This window comes from Phyllobates terribilis, unplaced genomic scaffold (assembly GCF_046119375.1).
Source record: "Phyllobates terribilis strain yellow unplaced genomic scaffold, ASM4611937v1 Scaffold_7__3_contigs__length_470593459, whole genome shotgun sequence".
NCBI lineage: Eukaryota > Metazoa > Chordata > Amphibia > Anura > Dendrobatidae > Phyllobates > Phyllobates terribilis.
Genome location: NW_027362767.1, coordinates 190,979,282 through 191,001,734, shown reverse-complemented (window position 1 = coordinate 191,001,734; position 22,453 = coordinate 190,979,282). Strand labels below are relative to the sequence as shown.

The following is a 22,453-nucleotide window of genomic DNA, read 5'->3' as shown; positions in this document are numbered from 1 at the left end:
TCGCACTGCGTTCACCAGGCTGGGGTTCAGCAATCCCTCAGGTAGTTCAAGAGTGCCTGACAGGACTCCTTTCTATGTGCTTTCCTCAGTCGTCTTCCTGTGCTGGCTCTCGCCCTCCTGCTCTGCACCTCACAATCAGTGTCCCAATCCAGTAGCCTCGGGTCTTGTTGGGCGACCTGCAGTCCCCTGGACCCTCTGTGGTGATGTGGCGCCCCTGAGGGTTCAGTCGCCACAGGGGTACTGCACCTCACCCAGAGGTGTGGTATCTCCTCTTCCAGGTAAGGATGGAGCATCTCTCGGGACACCACTTCACCATTCAACACTACACCACTCCTGTCCTGAAGGGGGCCTAAATGCACCAGGGTGCTGCCCCGGTCCGGGATATAGGAGATGGGGGGAACCAAAGATAGGGGGAACCATGTAGTGGGTGAGGGTGGAGGACACATTTTTAGGTTACACTTATTCATTTATATTTAATCTACAGCCATCTTAGGTTCAAGGTCTTTGATTGTGATCTTCACCGCTGATTGTGGTCCTCTGCTAGAACCTGCAGCCTAGTGAAGATACACGGTCCTCGTTCTCTGGCCTTGAGGCGAGGAGCAGGCTAGAGTTAACGGCTGTCTCTGCCCGGTCAAGGTCCTGACCTAAGAAGGCCTGGAGGGGAGCAGAGGAGACAAGCTCCACAGGCAAAAGGATCCCAGGGCGATACGGATGGAGCGGCATACGCCACCTGTATTTCTTTATTCTGGTCTAGTCAGAGGGACTCCTGCTGCAAGAGGGGTGACCGGCCCCCGATATCTGACTTTATTACTTCACGTCTCAGTCAGAAAAGCCCGGAGGCTTAGTGGATCCCAGGAGGGATACGGACGGAGCGGAGTCGCCACCTGTACCTCTCTACCTGCGTTTATCCAGTGGGACCCGGCCTTACACCTAGTTCTAACCACACATACAGTCAGGAGAAGACTTAGTGAAAGAACTCACCTAGGAGAGGAACACACACACCAGAGGGGTCTCGACAGGTGCTCCTGATCTACCTGGAAAGTGCTGGACCCCCTTCCTGGTGGCCGCAGTACGCCGTGAGGAGCAGAGGGAAGCTTTGCGGCTGAAACTTCATCAGGTGAGTAAAATACCCTGGATGACTTCACACCCCGCTTCAGCCTGTTATTTCCTGCGCGGCACTGCATCCACCATCCTTCCTCACACTGCCCTGAGGTCCACACCGCCTACGGGGAGCAGTCCCATCTTAGCGGCCTGTAACACCTGCCTCAGTGGACTGAAGCAGCGCTGGTGTCCATCACCGGGAACCGTAGGTGGCGTAGTCGGAAAATACCACTCAACCCTGAAAGCCCATTAAATCTTTTATGTGACTGCCCTGGGCACGGACCGGGTCCGGGCCACGACTTCAACCCCGAGACATCTACACTGACCCGGCTCCGAGCAACCCCATTTCTCAAGGAGGGCCTCACAGTCACCTTTTCGGCAATGTAATTGTGGTTGTGGCCACTGCACCTTGCAAGTACAGCAGCCTCCGGTTTGTAGCTGAGCCTTGTAGATCTCCACTAGTTTAGGGGCCGGTCCCCTCTGCGGCTCGATCCCTCCAGCACTGCCCGTACCCCTAGGATCCCCTCGTTCCTCCTGAAGCCTTCCTTCCTGCTCCTCTCTCCTTCACAGCCTTGGGCCTCTCACTAGGTTCACTCAGGAGCAGAGCTCGTTACAGAGCCCCTGCTCCCCTCACTTTCATCCTCCAACTGAACACTGACTGGACTGGCTTGTCTTTCTAAGATGGTTCCCCCTTTTATATTACTCCCTCACAAGTGCTCCCCTGATCTATGTCCTCCACCCACACCCACTACATGGTTCCCCCTCACTTGGTTCCCCTCCACTCCAGCCAGGGACCAGGGACTGTGCTCTTCCTTAGGAGCAATCTCGCCCTGCCCTACTGAAGTGGACGTGTTGGATGCTGGTGTTAGGGTCCCGGGCAGCACTCTATCCTTACCTGAGAGTGAGATACCACACCTCTGGGTGAGATGCAGTACCTCAGGGGTGCCACAAAAGAGACTATTAACTGCTTACCAAAGTAGGATGTCATGGCATGCCAATCATCAGGTCGGCATGTATGGAGCGGGATCAGGAACTGAGTCGTCACTATACCTGGCTGATGCAGGCTGTATCATGGCAACGGGGCCAGCTGAAGGGCCGTGTGGCTGCCATCTTTGTCCTCCTGTGAATCCCAACCTGTGACATGTAGTACATGTAAATAACATAAGGGACTTAGTTAGCATTGTTTAGATCAAAAAAGCATGAAAGCAGTCTCACCCTGACATGGTGTACCCAATCAGGATGGTAGATAACTCTTGCAGTTCATAGGAGAACATCACTTTGTGTATATACTGCAATACAGTAGTACTGGAGTATATACAACAAGCAATCATGTGACCAGTGGTTCATGTGCCTGAAAGGGACTGAAGAATAAAGTAATAAAATAAAAAGATTAACATATTTGGCATCGCCGCATCCATTCATATATACAATTTTGGTATCACTTTAGTTATACTGACCCGGGGAATCATATCGCTGGGTCATTTTTACTGCATAATGAACAAAAAAAATTTGTTCTTTTTCAACATTTCTCTGCAGTTAGAATTTTTTTTTTCACTTTTATCAGTACATTATATGGTAAAAAGAATGGTGTCAATAAAAAACAAGCCCTAATATGGATATGTTGGCCAAAAAATATAAGTTACGGCCCTTGAAAGAAGGATAGGAAAAAACAAAAGTGCAAAAACAAAAGTGTCTTCTGCAGTAAGGGGTCAAAAAAATAAGTGCCCTTAATGTTCATTTTTACCCATGAGGACAAATGATTCTTTGTTCACATGGCTCATCTGGGCGGAAAGAGAATAGAGGTCACTGACTTCTGCTCCTTCTCCCCCACCCCACCCTCGGATATTTTGTCACGCCAGGTGTGAGTGTAACACAGAGAGTCACTGCTGGAGTAAGTGCAACACAGAGTGGAAAGGGAGCCCAGACACTAGGGAAAGGGGGAAGAGGTGACCTCCTAATCTGGACTAGCGTCACCCTGTCTCCCCCTAACGTCCCTATACAGCCCCCTCAGCTGTCGCCGATCACATGCCTCGCCCTACCTAGTACCTTGAGTGAACATCACAGAGAAAAAGATGATAGATTAGTACTTATCTGAAAAAATGTTTACAGCTACTTTGTTTCACAAAATAAATGGCTTCAGAGTAGAGATTGTTTGAAATTCAGCTTCCTAAAAAAAATCCATTGCAATATCAAAAAGCATCTGATTAACTGTAAAATACACTATGTGATGTAAACAGTTGTGTTTAAATTCCTTGATTATAAAAAAAATAATAATTTTAAAAAAATTGTATGGCTTGCCCGTCTCACAGTGCATGAAGCACTTTTTCTGTGACACACAAGCCTTGGTTTCAGGATTTTGATTTAGTAGAAAAATTGACACTGAGGGTTTTAAAACTGCCCTCCTTGTTCTCAGTGTGTGAAGAATGAAAATGGGTGCTATCAAGGTGCTGTTACAGTAGTATACCACAGATTAATAACTTCACATCACCCTGGCTATACAGGTACAGCAGCTACATATATACTTAATTAGTTAGATTTTTATTCAGCTAGACTACTACTCCTATTTTCAATGTGTTTCCAGCACTCTTTTTACACTCAGGCTTGCAACAGGGACAAGGGGACATCCTGTACGTCTAGAGGAAAGAAGGTTTACACATAATCCCAGATGCAGATTCTTTACAGTAAGAGCAGTGAGACTATGGATTCTTTACTGTAAGAGCAGTGACACTATGGAGTGCTATCAGATTAGACCTTTTTCTATTCCCATGTTGATTGCCCTTTCCTCCTATCCCTACACTGGAAAAGCCTAAAATGGTGCTGCTTGGTTGGCCCCCATATTTTATACTGGCTACAATAGTCCACACTGATTGGCAGGGCTAGACCATGTGATGTGATAGCTGGAGGACATTATGTGGAAGCCTGCCTGGTCGTGCCAGATGCCTTTAGCCCGGTCTCTGAGTCTTCAGCAGATAGATGACACCAAGCATATTTTTTATATTTTTGCAATCCTCGTGAATCAAATTGCAGACTTTTTGAATTTGCAAGGACCTGTGAATTTCAGGAAATTCTACTCAAAGTCGATTCTCCACAGATCGATCAGCTCATAAATTAAAATATATGTCTCCTTCTAAAGGAAGCAAAAACTTTTAGGAAAGAAATGTTTTATCTGTACAATGGTTTTGCCAAGAAATGATAAGCCTTATCTTGACAGCATGACTCATTTACAAATGCTGTTCTAGAAAAGTAAGGTTCACTTCAACCATAGAAATGATTTGTACAGGTGTCCTGCAAGCTAAGAAATGAAAACCAATAGCGATGGCTTAAAACCAGCGCTTTATAGGACAGTGGTGGCCAAAAGTATTGGCACCCCTGCAATTCTGTCAGATAATACTCAGTTTCCTCCTGAAAATGATTGCAATCACAAATTCTTTGGTATTATTCTCTTCATTTAATTTGCTTGCAAGGAAAAAACACAAAAGAGAATGAAGCAAAAATCAAATCATGGATCATTTCACACAAAACTCCAAAAAAGGGCCAGACAAAAGTATTGGCACCCTCAGCCTAATATTTGGTTGCACAACCTTTAGCCAAAATAACTGCAAACAACCGCTTCCGGTAACCATCAATGAGTTTCTTACAATGCTCTGCTGGAATTGTAGACCATTCTTCTTTGGCAAACTGCTCCAGGTCCCTGATATTTGAAGGGTGCCTTCTCCAAACTGCCATTTTGAGATCTCTCCACAGGTGTTCTATGGGATTCAGGTCTGGACTCATTGCTGGCCACCTTAGAAGTCTCCAGTGCTTTCTCTCAAACCATTTTATAGTGCTTTTGGAAGTGTGTTTTGGGTCATTGTCCTGCTGGAAGACCCATGACCTCTGAGGGAGACCCAGCTTTCTCACACTGGGCCCTACATTATGCTGCAAAATTTGTTGGTAGTCTTCAGACTTCATAATGCCATGCACACGGTCAAGCAGTCCAGTGCCAGAGGCAGCAAAGCAACCCCAAAACATCAGGGAACCGCCGCCATGTTTGACTGTAGGGACCATGTTCTTTTCTTTGAATGCCTCTTTTTTTTTCCTGTACACTCTATGTTGATGCTTTTTCCCAAAAAGCTCTACTTTTGTCTCATCTCTCACCTGACCAGAGAACATTCTTCCAAAACGTTTTAGGCTTTCTCAGGTAAGTTTTGGCAAACTCCAGCCTGGCTTTTTTATGTCTCAGGGTAAGAAGTGGGGTCTTCCTCGGTATCCTACCATACAGTCCCTTTTCATTCAGACGCCGACGGATAGTACGGGTTGACACTGTTGTACCCTCGGACTGTAGGGCAGCTTGAACTTGTTTGGATGTTAGTCGAGGTTCTTTATCCACCATCCGCACAATCTTGCGTTGAAATCTCTTGTCAATTTTTCTTTTCCGTCCACATCTAGGGAGGTTAGCCACAGTGCCATGGGCTTTACACTTCTTGATGACACTGCGCACGGAAGACACAGGAACATTCAGGTATTTGGAGATGGACTTGTAGCCTTGAGATTGCTCATGCTTCCTCACAATTTGGTTTCTCAAGTCCTCAGACAGTTCTTTGGTCTTCTTTCTTTTCTCCATGCTTAATGTGGTACACACAAGGACACAGGACAGAGGTTGAGTCAACTTTAATCCATGTTAACTGGCTGCAAGTGTGATTTAGTTATTGCCAACACCTGTTAGGTGCCACAGGTAAGTTACAGGTGCTGTTAATTACACGAATTAGAGAAGAATCACATGATTTTTCAAACAGTGCCAATACTTTTGTCCACCCCCTATTTTAGGTTTGGTGTGGAATTATATCCAATTTGGCTTTAGGACAATTCTTTTTGTGTTTTTTAATTGAAGACAAATTAAATGAAGAGAATAATACCAAAGAATTTGTGATTGCAATCAGTTTCCGGAAGAAACTGAGTATTATCTGACAGAATTGCAGGGGTGCAATACTTTTGGTCACCACTGTATCTATCCAGGCCCCCATGTGTCCAGCCTGCCCCCCATATACCCATCCAGGCCCCCATGTGTCCAGCCTGCCCCCTATATATCTATCCAAGCCCCGATGTGTCCAGCCTGTCCCCAATATATCTATCCAGGCCCCCATGTGTCCAGCCTGTCCCCCATATATCCATCCAGGCCCCCATGTGTCCATCCCGCCCCCCATATAGTCATCCAAGCCCCCATGTGTCCAGCCTTCCCCCTATATATCCCATACAGGCCCCCATGTGTCCCGCCTTCCCCCCATATATCTATACTGCCCCCATGTGTCCAGCCTTCCCTCTATATACCCATCCAGGCCCCCATGTGTCCATCCCGCCCCCCATATACCATCCAGGCCCCCATGTGTCCAGCCTTCCCCCTATATACCCATCCAGGCCCCCATGTGTCCAGACTGCCCCACCATATATCTATCCAGGCCCCCATGTGTCCAGCCTGCCCCCCATATACCCATCCATGCCACCATGTGTCTAGCCTTCCCCCCATATACCCATCCATGCTCCTATGTGTCCAGCCTGCCACCCCCATATAACCATCCAGGCTCACATGTGTCCTGCCTGCCCCCCATATACCCATCCAGGCCCCCATGTGTCCAGCCTACCCCCATATACCCATCCAGGCCCCCATGTGTCCAGCCTGCCCCCCCTATATCCATCCAGGCCACCTTGTGTCCAGCCTGCCCCCCATATATCCATCCAGGCCCCCATGTGTACAGCCTGCCACCCATATATCCATCCAGGGCCCCATGTGTCCAGCCTGCCCCCCCAATATATCCATCCAGGCCCCCATGTGTCCAGCCTGCCCCACATATACCAATCCAGGCCCCCATGTGTCCAGCCTGCCCCCCACCCATATACCCATCCAGGCCCCCATGTGTCCATCCTGCCCCCCATATATACATCCAGGCCTCCATGTGTCCAGCCTGCCCCCCAGTATAACCATCCAGACCCCCAGGTGTCCAGCCTGCCCCTCATATATCCATCCAGGCCCCCATGTATCCAGTCTGCCCCCTATATACGTATCCAGGCCCCCATGTGTCCACCCTGCCCCCCATATATCTATCCAGGCCCCCATGTGTCCAGCCTGCCCCCCATATACCCATCCAGACCCCATGTGTCCAGCCTGCCCCCCCATATATCCGTCCAGGCCCCCATGTGTCCAGCCTGCCCCCCATATACCTATCCAGGCCCCCATGTGTCCAGCCTGCCCCCCATATATCTATCTATCCAGGCCCCCATGTGTCCAGCCTGCCCCACATATACCCATCCAGGCCCCCATGTGTCCAGCCTGCCCCCCATATACATAATCAGGCCCCCACGTGTCCAGCCTGCCCCCCGATATACCCATCCAGGCCCCCATTTGTCCAGCCTGCCCCGCACCCATATACCCATCCAGGCCCCATGTGTCCTGCCTGCCCCCATATACCCATCCAGGCCCCCATGTGTCCAGCCTGCCCCCCATATATCTTTCCAGGTCCCCATGTGTCTAGCCTGCCCCTGCTATATCCATCCAGGTCCCCATGTGTCCAGCCCGCCCCCCATATATCCATCCAGGCCCCCATGTGTCCTGCCTGCCCCTCATATATCCATCCAGGCTCCAATGTGTCCAGCCTACCCCCTATATGTATCCAGGCCCCCATGTGTCCAGCCTGCCCCCATATATCTATCCAGGCCCCCATGTGTCCAGCCTGCCCCCCATATACCCATCCAGATCCCCATGTGTCCAGCCTGCCCCCCATATATCCGTCCAGGCCCCCATGTGTCCAGCCTGCTCCCTATATACGTATCCAGGCCCCCGTGTCCATCCTGCCCCCCATATATCTATCCAGGCCCCATGTGTCCAGCCTGCCCCCTAATATACACATCCAGACCCCCATGTGTCCAGCCTGCCCCCATATACCCATCCAGGCCCCCATGTGTCCATCCTGCCCCCCATATACCCATCCAGGCCCCCATGTGTCCAGCCTGCCCCCCATATATCTATCCAGGCCCCATGTGTCCAGCCTGCCCCGCAATATACACATCCAGTCCCCCATGTGTTCAGCCTGCCCCCCAATATACACATCCAGATCCCCATGTGTCCAGCCTGCCCCCCATATATCCATCCAGGCCCCCATGTGTCCAGCCTGCCCCCTATATATGTATACAGGCCCCCATGTGTCCAGCCTGCCCCCCATATATCTATCCAGGCCCCCATGTGTACAGCCTGCCACCCATATATCCATCCAGGGCCCCATGTGTCCAGCCTGCCCCCCCCAATATATCCATCCAGGTCCCCATGTGTCCAGCCTGCCCCCCATATACCAATCCAGGCCCCCATGTGTCCAGCCTGCCCCCCACCCATATACCCATCCAGGCCCCCATGTGTCCATCCTGCCCCCCATATATACATCCAGGCCCCCATGTGTCCAGCCTGCCCCCCAATATACCCATCCAGACCCCCAGGTGTCCAGCCTGCCCCTCATATATCCATCCAGGCCCCCATGTGTCCAGTCTGCCCCCTATATATGTATCCAGGCCCCCATGTGTCCATCCTGCCCCCCATATATCTATCCAGGCCCCCATGTGTCCAGCCTGCCCCCCATATACCCATCCAGGACCCAATGTGTCCAGCCTGCCCCCCATATACATAACCAGGCCCCCACGTGTCCAGCCTGCCCCCTCATATACCCATCCAGGCCCCCATGTGTCCAGCCTGCCCCGCACCCATATACCCATCCAGGCCCCATGTGTCCTGCCTGCCCCCATATACCCATCCAGGCCCCCATGTGTCCAGCCTGCCCCCATATATCTTTCCAGGTCCCCATGTGTCTAGCCTGCCCCTGCTATATCCATCCAGGCCCCCATGTGTCCAGCCTGCCCCCATATATCCATCCAGGCCCCCATGTGTCCTTCCTGCCCCCCCATATAACCATCCAGGCCCCATGTGTCCTGCCTGCCCCCCATATACCCATCCAGGCCCCCATGTGTCCAGCCTGCCCCCCATATACCCATCCAGGCTCCCATGTGTCCAGCTTGCCGCCCTATATCCATCCAGGCCTCCATGTGTCCAGCCTGCCCCCCATATATCCATCCAGGCCCCCATGTGTACAGCCTGCCACCCATATATCCATCCAGGGCCCCATGTGTCCAGCCTGCCCCCCCCAATATATCCATCCAGGCCCCCATGTGTCCAGCCTGCCCCACATATACCAATCCAGGCCACCATGTGTCCAGCCTGCCCCCCACCCATATACCCATCCAGGCCCCCATGTGTCCATCCTGCCCCCCATATATACATCCAGGCCTCCATGTGTCCAGCCTGCCCCCCAATATACCCATCCAGACCCCCAGGTGTCCAGCCTGCCCCTCATATATTCATCCAGGCCCCCATGTGTCCAGTCTGCCCCCTATATACGTATCCACGCCCCCATGTGTCCATCCTGCCCCCCATATAACTATACAGGCCCCCATGTGTCCAGCCTGCCCCCCATATACCCATCCAGACCCCCATGTGTCCAGCCTGCCCCCCATATATCCGTCCAGGCCCCCATGTGTCCAGCCTGCTCCCCATATACCTATCCAGGCCCCCATGTGTCCAGCCTGCCCCCCATATATCTATCTATCCAGGCCCCCATGTGTCCAGCCTGCCCCACATATACCCATCCAGGCCCCCATGTGTCCAGCCTGCCCCCCATATACATAACCAGGCCCCCACGTGTCCAGCCTGCCCCCCGATATACCCATCCAAGCCCCCATTTGTCCAGCCTGCCCCGCACCCATATACCCATCCAGGCCCCATGTGTCCAGGCTGCCCCCCATATATCTTTCCAGGTCCCCATGTGTCTAGCCTGCCCCCGCTATAACCATCCAGGTCCCCATGTGTCCAGCCTGCCCCCCATATATCCATCCAGGCCCCCATGTGTCCTGCCTGCCCCTCATATATCCATCCAGGCTCCCATGTGTCCAGCCTACCCCCTATATGTATCCAGGCCCCCATGTGTCCAGCCTGCCCCCCATATATCTATCCAGGCTCCCATGTGTCCAGCCTGCCCCCCATATACCCATCCAGATCCCCATGTGTCCAGCCTGCCCCCCATATATCCGTCCAGGCCGCCATGTGTCCAGGCTGCCCCCTATATACGTATCCAGGCCCCCGTGTCCATCCTGCCCCCCATATATCTATCCAGGCCCCATGTGTCCAGCCTGCCCCCTAATATACACATCCAGACCCCCATGTGTCCAGCCTGCCCCCATATACCCATCCAGGCCCCCATGTGTCCATCCTGCCCCCCATATACCCATCCAGGCCCCCATGTGTCCAGCCTGCCCCCATATATCTATCCAGGCCCCATGTGTCCAGCCTGCCCCCCAATATACACATCCAGTCCCCCATGTGTTCAGCCTGCCCCCCAATATACCCATCCAGACCCCCATGTGTCCAGCCTGCCCCCCATATATCCATTCAGGCTCCCATGTGTCCAGCCTGCCCCCTATATATGTATCCAGGCCCCCATGTGTCCAGCCTGCCCCCCATATATCTATCCAGGCCCCCATGTGTACAGCCTGCCACCCATATATCCATCCAGGGCCCCATGTGTCCAGTCTGCCCCCCCCAATATATCCATCCAGGTCCCCATGTGTCCAGCCTGCCCCGCCATATACCAATCCAGGCCCCAATTTGTCCAGCCTGCCCCCCACCCATCTACCCATCCAGGCCCCCATGTGTCCATCCTGCCCCCCATATATACATCCAGGCCCCCATGTGTCCAGCCTGCCCCCCAATATACCCATCCAGACCCACAGGTGTCCAGCCTGCCCCTCATATATCCATCCAGGCACCCATGTGTCCAGTCTGCCCCCTATATACGTATCCAGGCCCCCATGTGTCCATCCTTCCCCCCATATATCTATCCAGGCCCCCATGTGCCCAGCCTGCCCCCCATATACCCATCCAGACCCCCATGTGTCCAGCCTGCCCCCCATATATCCGTCCAGGCCCCCATGTGTCCAGCCTGCCCCCTATATACCTATCCAGGCCCCCATGTGTCCAGCCTGCCCCCCATATATCTATCTATCCAGGCCCCCATGTGTCCAGCCTGCCCCCAATATACCCATCCAGGCCCCAATGTGTCCAGCCTGCCCCCCATATACATAACCAGGCCCCCATGTGTCCAGCCTGCCCCCTCATATACCCATCCAGGCCCCATGTGTCCTGCCTGCCCCCATATACCCATCCAGGCCCCCATGTGTCCAGCCTGCCCCCCATATATCTTTCCAGGTCCCCATGTGTCTAGCCTGCCCCTGCAATATCCATCCAGGCCCCCATGTGTCCAGCCTGCCCCCATATATCCATCCAGGCCCCCATGTGTCCTTCCTGCCCCCCCATATAACCATCCAGGCCCCCATGTGTCCTGCCTGCCCCCCATATACCCATCCAGGCCCCCATGTGTCCAGCCTGCACCCCATATACCCATCCAGGCTCCCATGTGTCCAGCCTGCCCCCCCTATATTCATCCAGGCCTCCATGTGTCCAGCCTGCCCCCCATATATCCATCCAGGCCCCCATGTGTACAGCCTGCCACCCATATATCCATCCAGGGCCCCATGTGTCCAGCCTGCCCCCCCCAATATATCCATCCAGGCCCCCATGTGTCCAGCCTGCCCTACATATACCAATCCAGGCCCCCATGTGTCCAGCCTGCCCCCCACCCATATACCCATCCAGGCCCCCATGTGTCCATCCTGCCCCCCATATATACATCCAGGCTCCCATGTGTCCAGCCTGCCCCCCATATACCCATCCAGACCCCCATGTGTCCAGCCTGCCCCCCATATATCCGTCCAGGCCCCCATGTGTCCATCCTGCCCCCCATATACCTATCCAGGCCCCCATGTGTCCAGCCTGCCCCCATATATCTATCTATCCAGGCCCCCATGTGTCCAGCCTGCCCCACATATACCCATCCAGGCCCCCATGTGTCCAGACTGCCCCCCATATACATAACCAGGCCCCCACTTGTCCAGCCTGCCCCCCGATATACCCATCCAGGCCCCCATTTGTCCAGCCTGCCCCGCACCCATATACCCATCCAGGCCCCATGTGTCCTGCCTTCCCCCATATACCCATCCAGGCCCCCATGTGTCCAGCCTGCCCCCCATATATCTTTCCAGGTCCCCATGTGTCCAGCCTGCCCCCCATATATCCATCCAGGCCCACATGTGTCCTGCCTGCCCCTCATATATCCATCCAGGCTCCCATGTGTCCAGCCTACCCCCTATATACGTATCCAGGCCCCCATGTGTCCATCCTGCCCCCCATATATCTATCCAGGCCCCCATGTGTCCAGCCTGCCCCCCATATACCCATCCAGACCCCATGTGTCCAGCCTGCCCCCCATATATCCGTCCAGGCCCCCATGTGTCCAGTCTGCCCCCTATGTACGTATCCAGGCCCCCGTGTCCATCCTGCCCCCCATATATCTATCCAGGCCCCATGTGTCCAGCCTGCCCCCTAATATACACATCCAGACCCCCATGTGTCCAGCCTGCCCCCATATACCCATCCAGGCCCCCATGTGTCCATCCTGCCCCCCATATACCATCCAGGCCCCCATGTGTCCAGCCTGCCCCCCATATATCTATCCAGGCCCCATGTGTCCAGCCTGCCCCCCAATATACACATCCAGTCCCCCATGTGTCCAGCCTGCCCCCTATATATGTATCCAGGCCCCCATGTGTCCAGCCTGCCCCCCATATATCTATCCAGGCCCCCATGTGTCCAGCCTGCCCCCCATATATCTATCCAGGCCCCCATGTGTCCAGCCTGCCCCCCATATACCCATCCAGGCCCCCAAGTGTCCAGCCTGCCCCCCACCCATATACCCATCCCGGCGCCATGTATCCAGCCTGCCCCCCCATATACCCATCCAGGCCCCCATGTGTCCTGCCTGCCCCCCATATACCCATCCAGGCCCCCATGTGTCCAGCCTGCCCCCTATATATCTATCCAGGCCCCCATGTGTCCAGCCTGCGCCCCCTATATCCATCCAGGCCCCCATGTGTCCAGCCTGCCCCCCATATATCCATCCAGGCCCCCATTTGTACAGCCTGCCCCCCATATATCAATCCAAGGCCCCATGTGTCCAGCCTGCCCCCCTCAATATATCCATCCAAGCCCCAATGTGTCCAACCTGCCCCCCCTATATCCATCCAGGCCCCCATGTGTCGAGCCTGCCCCCCATATATCAATCCAGGGCCCCATGTGTCCAGCCTGCCCCCCTCAATATATCCATCCAGGCCCCAATGTGTCCAGCGTGCCCCCCATATATCCATCCAGGCCCCCATGTGTCCTGCCTGCCCCCCATATACCCATCCAGGCCCCCATGTGTCCAGCCTGCCCCCCATATATCTATCCAGGCCCCCATGTGCCCAGCCTGCCCCCCCTATATCCATCCAGGCCCCCATGTGTTCAGCCTGCCCCCCATATATCCATCCAGGCCCCCATTTGTACAGCCTGCCCCCCAATAATCCATTCAGGGCCCCATGTGTCCAGTCTGCCCCCCTCAATATATCCATCCAGGCCACAATGTGTCCAGCCTGCCCCCTAATATACACATCCAGACCCCCATGTGTCCAGCCTGCCCCATATACCCATCCAGGCCCCCATGTGTCCAGCCTGCCCCCCATATATCTATCCAGGCCCCATGTGTCCAGCCTGCCCCCCAATATACACATCTAGTCCCCCATGTGTTCAGCCTGCCCCCCAATATACACATCCAGACCCCCATGTGTCCAGCCTGCCCCCCCATATATCCATCCAGGCCCCCATGTGTCCAGCCTGCCCCCTATATATGTATCCAGGCCCCCATGTGTCCAGCCTGCCCCCCATATATCTATCCAGGCCCCCATGTGTCCAGCCTGCCCCCCATATATCTATCCAGGCCCCCATGTGTCCAGCCTGCCCCCCATATACCCATCCAGGCCCCCAAGTGTCCAGCCTGCCCCCCACCCATATACCCATCCCGGCCCCATGTATCCAGCCTGCCCCCCCATATACCCATCCAGGCCCCCATGTGTCCTGCCTGCCCCCCATATACCCATCCAGGCCCCCATGTGTCCAGCCTGCCCCCTATATATCTATCCAGGCCCCCATGTGTCCAGCCTGCGCCCCCTATATCCATCCAGGCCCCCATGTGTCCAGCCTGCCCCCCATATATCCATCCAGGCCCCCATTTGTACAGCCTGCCCCCCATATATCAATCCAAGGCCCCATGTGTCCAGCCTGCCCCCCTCAATATATCCATCCAAGCCCCAATGTGTCCAACCTGCCCCCCCTATATCCATCCAGGCCCCCATGTGTCGAGCCTGCCCCCCATATATCAATCCAGGGCCCCATGTGTCCAGCCTGCCCCCCTCAATATATCCATCCAGGCCCCAATGTGTCCAGCGTGCCCCCCATATATCCATCCAGGCCCCCATGTGTCCAGCCTGCCCCCCATATATCTATCCAGGCCCCCATGTGCCCAGCCTGCCCCCCCTATATCCATCCAGGCCCCCATGTGTTCAGCCTGCCCCCCATATATCCATCCAGGCCCCCATTTGTACAGCCTGCCCCCCATATATCAATCCAAGGCCCCATGTGTCCAGCTTGCCCCCCTCAATATATCCATCCAAGCCCCAATGTGTCCAACCTGCCCCCCCTATATCCATCCAGGCCCCCATGTGTCGAGCCTGCCCCCCATATATCAATCCAAGGCCCCATGTGTCCAGTCTGCCCCCCTCAATATATCCATCCAGGCCACAATGTGTCCAGCCTGCCCCCCCTATATCCATCCAGGCCCCCATGTGTCGAGCGTGCCCCCCATATATCCATCCAGGCCTCCATCCCATTCTGCATGCACACACAGAGATAAAATGATCCCTCTTACGTTCCTGCACTCCCAGCGTCGTGCAGTGTCCTCCCCTACTTACATCCGGCGCGCTTGTGTTAAAATGGCTGCTGACCTAGCAGAGGCCGGCAGCTGACTTGCGCACGCCTGTCGCACCAGGTGCATGACAGTGACGTCATACGCCGGCGACGTCAGACACACAGCTTTATTGAGACGTGCGCTGCGGCGGTTCAGGTAATGAACGCTGCGTGCATACGTCCCTGTATATACTCTGCCTGTGCTTTAAAGGATTTCCCCGATAGCCCAGTCCGACCTTGTCTGTACGCCAATATTAATAGGTTATGTACGTCCCAGGGGGTGACAGATTCCCTTTAAACAACGCTCACAAGCAGAGCCGGCTGCAGTGGCCCCGACATACGCAAACACTCATTGTAAACCAGCCATGTATACTTATGATGCGAGCAACCCTGGATGGCGCAGATGGATGGAGTAGTGGATGGCGCAGATGGATGGAGTAGTGGATGGCGCAGATGGATGGAGTAGTGGATGGCGCAGATGGATGGAGTAGTGGATGGCGCAGATGGATGGAGTACTGGATGTCGCAGATGGATGGAGTACTGGATGGCGCAGATGGATGGAGTAGTGGATGGTGCAGATGGATGGAGTACTGGATGATGCAGATGTATGGAGTACTGGATGGCGCAGATGGATGGAGTAGTGAATGGCGCAGATGGATGGAGTAGTGGATGGCGTAGATGGATGGAGTACTAGATGGCGCAGATGGATGGAGTAGTGGATGACGCAGATGGATGGAGAAATGGATGGCGCAGATGGATGGAGTAGTGGATGGCGCAGATGGATGGAGTAGTGGATGGCGCAGATGGATGGAGTACTGGATGGCGTAAATGGATGGCGTAGTGGATGGCGCAGATGGATGGAGTAGTGGATGGCGCAGATTGATGGAGTAGTGGATGGCGCAGATGGATGGAGTACTGGATGGCGCAGATGGATGGAGTAGTGGATGGGGCAGATGGATGGAGTACAGGATGGCACAGATGGATGGAGTAGTGGATGGCGCAGATGGATGGAGTAGTGGATGGCGCAGATTGATGGAGTAGTGGATGGCGCAGATGGATGGAGTACTGGATTGCGCAGATGGATGGAGTAGTGGATGGGGCAGATAGATGGAGTACAGGATGGCACAGATGGATGGAGTAGTGGATGGCGCAGATGGATGGAGTAGTGGATGGCGCAGATGGATGGAGTACCGGATGGCGCAGATGGATGGAGTAGTGGATGGCGTAGATGGATGGAGTACTGGATGGCGCAGATGGATGGAGTAGTGGATGGCAAAGATGGATGGAGTACTGGATGGCGCAGATGGATGGAGTACTGGATGGTACAGATGGATGGAGTACTGGATGGCACAGATGGATGGAGTACTGGATGGTGCAGATGGATGGAGTAGTGGATGGCGCAGATGGATGGAGTACTGGATGGCGTAGATGGATGGAGTAGTGGATGGTGTAGATGGATAGAGTAGTGGATGGCGCAGATGGACGGATTAATGGATGGCGCAGATGGATGGAGTAGTGGATGGCGCAGATGGATGGAGTAGTGGATGGCGCAGATGGATGGAGTAGTGGATGGCACAGATGGATGGAGTAGTGGATGGCGTAGATGGATGGAGTAGTGGAAGGCGCAGATGGATGGAGTACTGTATGGCGCAGATGGATAGAGTAGTGGATGGCGCAGATGGATGGAGTAGTGGATGGCGCAGATGGATGGAGTAGTGGATGGCGCAGATGGATGGAGTACTGGATGTCGCAGATGGATGGAGTACTGGATGGCGCAGATGGATGGAGTACTGGATGGCGCAGATGCATGGAGTAGTGGATGGCGCAGATGGATGGAGTACTGGATTGCGCAGATGGATCGAGTACTGGATTGCGCAGATGGATCGAGTAGTGGATGGCGCAGATGGATCGAGTAGTGGATGGCGCTGATGGATGGAGTAGTGGATGGCACAGATGGATGGAGTAGTGGATGGCGCAGATGATGGAGTAGTGGATGGTGTAGATGGGTGGAGTAGTGGATGGCGCAGATGGACGGAGTACTTGATGGTGCAGATGGATGGAGTACTGGATGGTGTAGATGGATGGAGTAGTGGATGGCGCAGATGGATGGAGTACTGGATGGCGCAGATGGATGGAGTACTGGATGGCACAGATGGATGGAGTAGTGGATGGTGCAGATGGATGGAGTACTGGATGGTCCAGAAGGATGGTGCAAATGGATGGAGTACTGGAAGGCGCAGATGGATGGAGTAGTGCATGGCCAGATGAATGGAGTAGTGGATGGCGCAGATGGATGGAGTACTGGATTGCGCAGTTAGATGGAGTACTGGATGGTGCAGATGGATGGAGTAGTGCATGGCGCAGATGGATGGAGTACTGGATGGTATAGATGAATGGAGTACTGGATGGCGCAGATGGATGGAGTACTGGATTGCGCAGTTAGATGGAGTACTGGATGGTGCAGATGGATGGAGTAGTGCATGGCGCAGATGGATGGAGTACTGGATGGTACAGATGAATGGAGTACTGGATGGCGCAGATGGATGGAATACTGGATTGCGTAGATGGATGGAGTAGTGCATGGTGCAGATGGATAGAGTACTGGATGGCGCAGATGGATGGAGTACTGGATGGTGCAGATGGATGGAGTACTGGATGGCGCAGATGGATGGAGTAGTGGTTGGCGCAAATGTATGGAGTACTGGATGGTGCAGATGGATGGAGTAGTGGATGGCGCAGATGGATGGAGTACTGGATGGCACAGATGGATGGACTACTGGATGGCGCAAATGGATGGAATACTGGATGGCGCAAATGGATGGAGTAGTGGAAGGCGCAGATGGATGGAGTACTGGATGGCGCAGATGGATGCAGTACTGGATGGCACAGATGGATGGAGTAGTGGATGGTCCAGATGGATAGAGTACTGGATGGTGCAGATGGATGGAGTACTGGATGGCGCAGATGGATGGAGTAGTGGTTGGCGCAAATGGATGGAGTAGTGGATGGTGTAGATGGATGGAGTAGTTTTCACGCAGCACCTGTGCCGTGAGTTCACTGGGGTTCATCAATTGATGAACTCCTGTGAACTCTTTAACGGCAGCTCAGCACTACACACTGCCTGTGTGAGGGTATGGTTGTTTAATTTAGTTTTTTTGTTACAGGTGACAATGGCTTCTGGGATTCGGTTTTAGGCGAGTATAAATTTGCTTTTTTATATATTTATTTTTTTACAGGGGACAATGGCTTCAGGGAATAGGCGTTATGTGAGTATAATGGTGTTTTTTATGATTAAATAAATGAGTCAAACCGTGTGGACTTTTATTTTAAATAAAGCATTTTTTACATGTCGTGTGTTTATTTCCAAACTTTTACTATGGGGTTAGTAATGAGGGCATCTTATAGACATCTCTCCATTACTAACCTAGGCTTCATGTCAGCTGCCAATACTAGGCTGACATGAACCCCAACCCTATTCCCCACTTGCCACCGCACCTGGGCAAGTGGGAAGAGCAAGGCTAAGCGCAAGATTTGGCGCATCTTATTGATGTGCCATTTCTGAGGCAGCTGAGGGGTGATGTTATTAGCCTTGGAGGGGCCTAGTATCCATGGTCCCTTTCTGGCTATTAATATCAGCCCACAGATGTCTGGTTAGCCTTTGCTGGTTAGATTTTATAGGGGGACCCTACGTCAATTTTTTTCTGGGGTCCCCCTGTAAACTAGCCAGTAAACGCTAATCAAACAGCTGTGAGTAGTTATTAAGGGAGAAACTTGAGGAATTATTTGATGTCAATTCTGGTTTGGTCTCCAAAAATGTGGTTTGGGACGATGTGAAGGCCTTTCTAAGGGGGGTACTGATCAGAGAGAGTAAACTGGTGAAAATAATTGCAGAAAAGAGGTGTTGAATTGGAAAGTAAGGCCCGAGAAGCCGAAACATTGTTCACCCAGGATAATAATCTGGAGAATAGAATGGTTTGTAAAGAGGCACAAAAACAACTTGGAGCAATCTGACAACAAAAGGATGTTTTTAAGGCCACGGCCCCACTATCAGGGTTTGGTCAGTAATCGGCCACGAGTGGGAGATAAATACAGAATTGGTGACTTGTTTCTATTCTACCTTTTCTCTGATTGTTCCTCACCTGGTTTTCTCTCCCACTGCTGAGAAAAAATACTGACCAAATACTGACCGAATACTGATAGTGGGGCCGTCAGTTTTATGAGGAGGGAGAAACTACTGGCTGCTTCCTAGCCAAAATGGCCAAGCCCAGAGAGACAATGCTATTATACACCGGATAAAAGATAGACAGGGAAGGATTAACAGCCAAACTCTTGACATTTTACAGACTCTACATAGGATTTTATACTAATTTGTATTCATCTGGGACGAAGTACTCGGGAGAAGCGCTGTGGACATGAATAGCGCTATAGAGATGAGCACAATAAGTACATTTGCTCCTGTGCAGTGAAAAGTTGATCATTGTAAAATCCGTGTGGGTTTCCCACCCTCAGAGCGCAGGTGATACCTTCTCTGATCTGGATACCGGACCCCTGTAAACTCCCAGCTTGACACATAGGATCATTGACTTCACCTAATCCCTTGCGATTTTACAGAACTCACAGAAAAGGCTTGTAGGGTGATTCTGGGTTGTGGACACCCTATGATGTATAACTACGCTGCACTAACATGTCTGTATAGCTGAGGGAGCGATGTGCTCATGGTGGTAAATTGTATACTGTGTAGACCAGTAGCAGCATCTTGGTTGGACTTACCCTTAAAGGGGTATTCCCATCTCAAGGGTCCAAATATGTAGTTGGTGTAATAATAATAATATTAGGAAATACCTCCAATTAGAAATGTAGTATAGTTCATCTGATTAGCTATTTCACTTACCCCATGTGCAGGGCATTGCAGTAGCTTAGGTATCCATGGTTATGACTGCTAATGGCAAACTGTCACTATATGAGTGGTCGGAATCATTGATACCTAAGCTACTGCAATGGCCTGCACATGGGGTAAGTGAAATAGCTAATCAGATGAACTATACTACATTTCTAATTGGAGGTATTTGCTAATATTATTACACCTGTTACATATTGGGATAGGATCTTGGAGATATGAATCCCCCTTTAAGCCATGATAGTGAACACCAGGTGGTCCTGCTTTGGTAAATAATGAGGAGATTCGTTGTTTGGTTGATCTGTGACATCGCTACACTTTAGGGTTTGCCTTTGTTCTTTTCAGTTTCCATTTTACCCATAGTAAAATATAATTCTCCTAAGCAGGGTCAGGTATTATGGATATCATGGCTTTAGGAAGCCGTATTGGGAAATTAAACTTTCCATTAAAGGATTTGTATCAAGATCGGATTGGTGATGACCTTCTGATCGCTGTTGTTCCACTGCTTGGACGTCATCAATTCAGAAAAGGAAGCTCTGCAGTGCCCACCTAAATGGAGCGGAGGATGTGCACCACCTTTTGGATTCATTGTCTATGGGAGATAGCCAAATACAGTTCCATAGACAATGAATTGAGTGACCGCAGTATAGGGTCCATCTCTGGATGGAGGGTGGTCCCAGCAATTTCTCATCTGATCCTTAGAACAGGTGATATCTTGCTATCTGGTTTGTTCCCCTTTGGAAAACGACAACAAATATCAGGAAAACACATTTTGGCTTGAATTTTTATTAAGCTACATGGCATTGAGCAGATCACCTAATGGATTCACACTGAATCTTCCTACATTGCTGCATTGGATGCTCTTGTGTCTGATGCTGTCATCTCTTCATCTTCTTGCAGAAGACTTTCTTGGGCGTTTGCCGGCACAGATAAGTTCGGCATTGTTACAGAGTCCTCAGAAGCGTTATCTGGCTTTTTGGACTCTTGCTTGGAAACAGCAGTGGGGTCCGCAGGCTTCACGTCCTTTTTACATCCTGGGGTACTGCCTGATGCTTTAGCTTTTGAGATGGGTTGGAGCCATTTATGCTTCAGTATTTCATCGATGGTAAGACGTAGCCTTACATTTGGCTGAAGCATTCGGTAAATGATGTCTTGACATTCACTTGAAAAGCGTCTAGAGCTTGGGAAATCGATGTGCCGTTCCTTCTGTACACGTAACATCTTCTTTATGTTGGAGTCATCATAAGGCATTGAACCCGAGACCATGATAAACAGTATCACCCCAAGGCTCCAGATATCGCACACCTTGGGCTCATATGGTATTCCTTGTAAGATCTCCGGAGCAGCATAAGCTGCTGAGCCACAATATGTTTGACTGAGGGTCGACTTATGCTTCTCCTCTACACGTCTAGCAAAGCCAAAGTCTGAAACTTTAATGTTGAAGTCTTTATCCAATAGAATATTCTCACACTTAAGATCCCTGTGGACAATATCCAAATCATGGCAATACTTTACAGCTGTGGCAAGTTGATGAAACAGTTTGCGTGCCACATCTTCTGGCAATGCTCCTCTGTTCTTAATGAAGTCCAACAAATCACCTTGGGCACCCAACTCCATTACAATGTAGACTTTACCTGTGGAAGTCTCAAAGATTTCATATGTCTTTACGATATAAGGATGGTTCATGACGGTCAGGATCTCCATTTCACGAGGAAGGAACTTCCGCAAAAAATCTTGTGGAGCCTTTGTACGATCAATAATCTTCACCGCAACACAGCATTTCATGTGCTCGGAGAATGCGGCCATAACTTTGGCATATGAGCCTCGCCCTAAACCCATGCCAACTGTGTAGCCTTTCTTTTTCAGTATAGCAGCGTCATCCATGGTGAGGGCGGCCTGAGATGTTATCACACTGCATTGTAATTGCTGATTTTCCTACTGCTTGTATGTGTTCTACAGTATAGTGATGTCACAATGCCCTGTACTTGGGTGACTTCACAATGCTGGCAAAAAGTAACACAAGCATATTGGGTGACATGATGGCTCAGTGGTTAGCACCCTAGCCTTGCAGCACCGGGGTGAAAGTAAACTGTAACACAAGCATATTGGGTGACATGATGGCTCAGTGGTTAGCACCCTAGCCTTGCAGCACTGGGGTGAAAGTAAACTGTAACACAAGCATATTGGGTGACATGGTGGCTCAGTGGTTAGCACCCTAGCCTTGCAGCACTGGGGTGAAAGTAAACTGTAACACAAGCATATTGGGTGACATGGTGGCTCAGTGGTTAGCACCCTAGCCTTGCAGCGCTGGAGTACTTTTATCTATATAGAGTATAAATATAACCACAATAGGGAAGAGAGTGGGCTGGACCTAACAAAAACTGCTTAAGCTAATTAAAGTCAAATACATGTGTATAATGGAATCAGCACCATATTTTTATTGAAGACACTAAAAATGACAAAATACATAAAATGATAAAATACATAAAATG

General features: G+C 51.9%; 1 protein-coding gene across 1 annotated transcript; it reads right to left on the bottom strand.

The window, feature by feature from the left end:
* Positions 1-20,801: 20,801 nt before the first annotated feature.
* Positions 20,802-21,848, bottom strand: LOC141155464 (testis-specific serine/threonine-protein kinase 1-like). The gene has a single exon (XM_073642329.1). It carries the CDS (start codon positions 21,843-21,845, stop codon positions 20,802-20,804), a length of 1,044 nt encoding a protein of 347 aa, XP_073498430.1. The 5' UTR covers positions 21,846-21,848.
* Between the last annotated feature and the right edge of the window lie 605 nt (positions 21,849-22,453).

What these genes read in the sequence shown, in the direction of transcription:
- LOC141155464 (XM_073642329.1), bottom strand. Translation starts at nt 21,845, where the DNA reads ATGGATGACGCTGCTATACTGAAAAAGAAAGGCTACACAGTTGGCATG.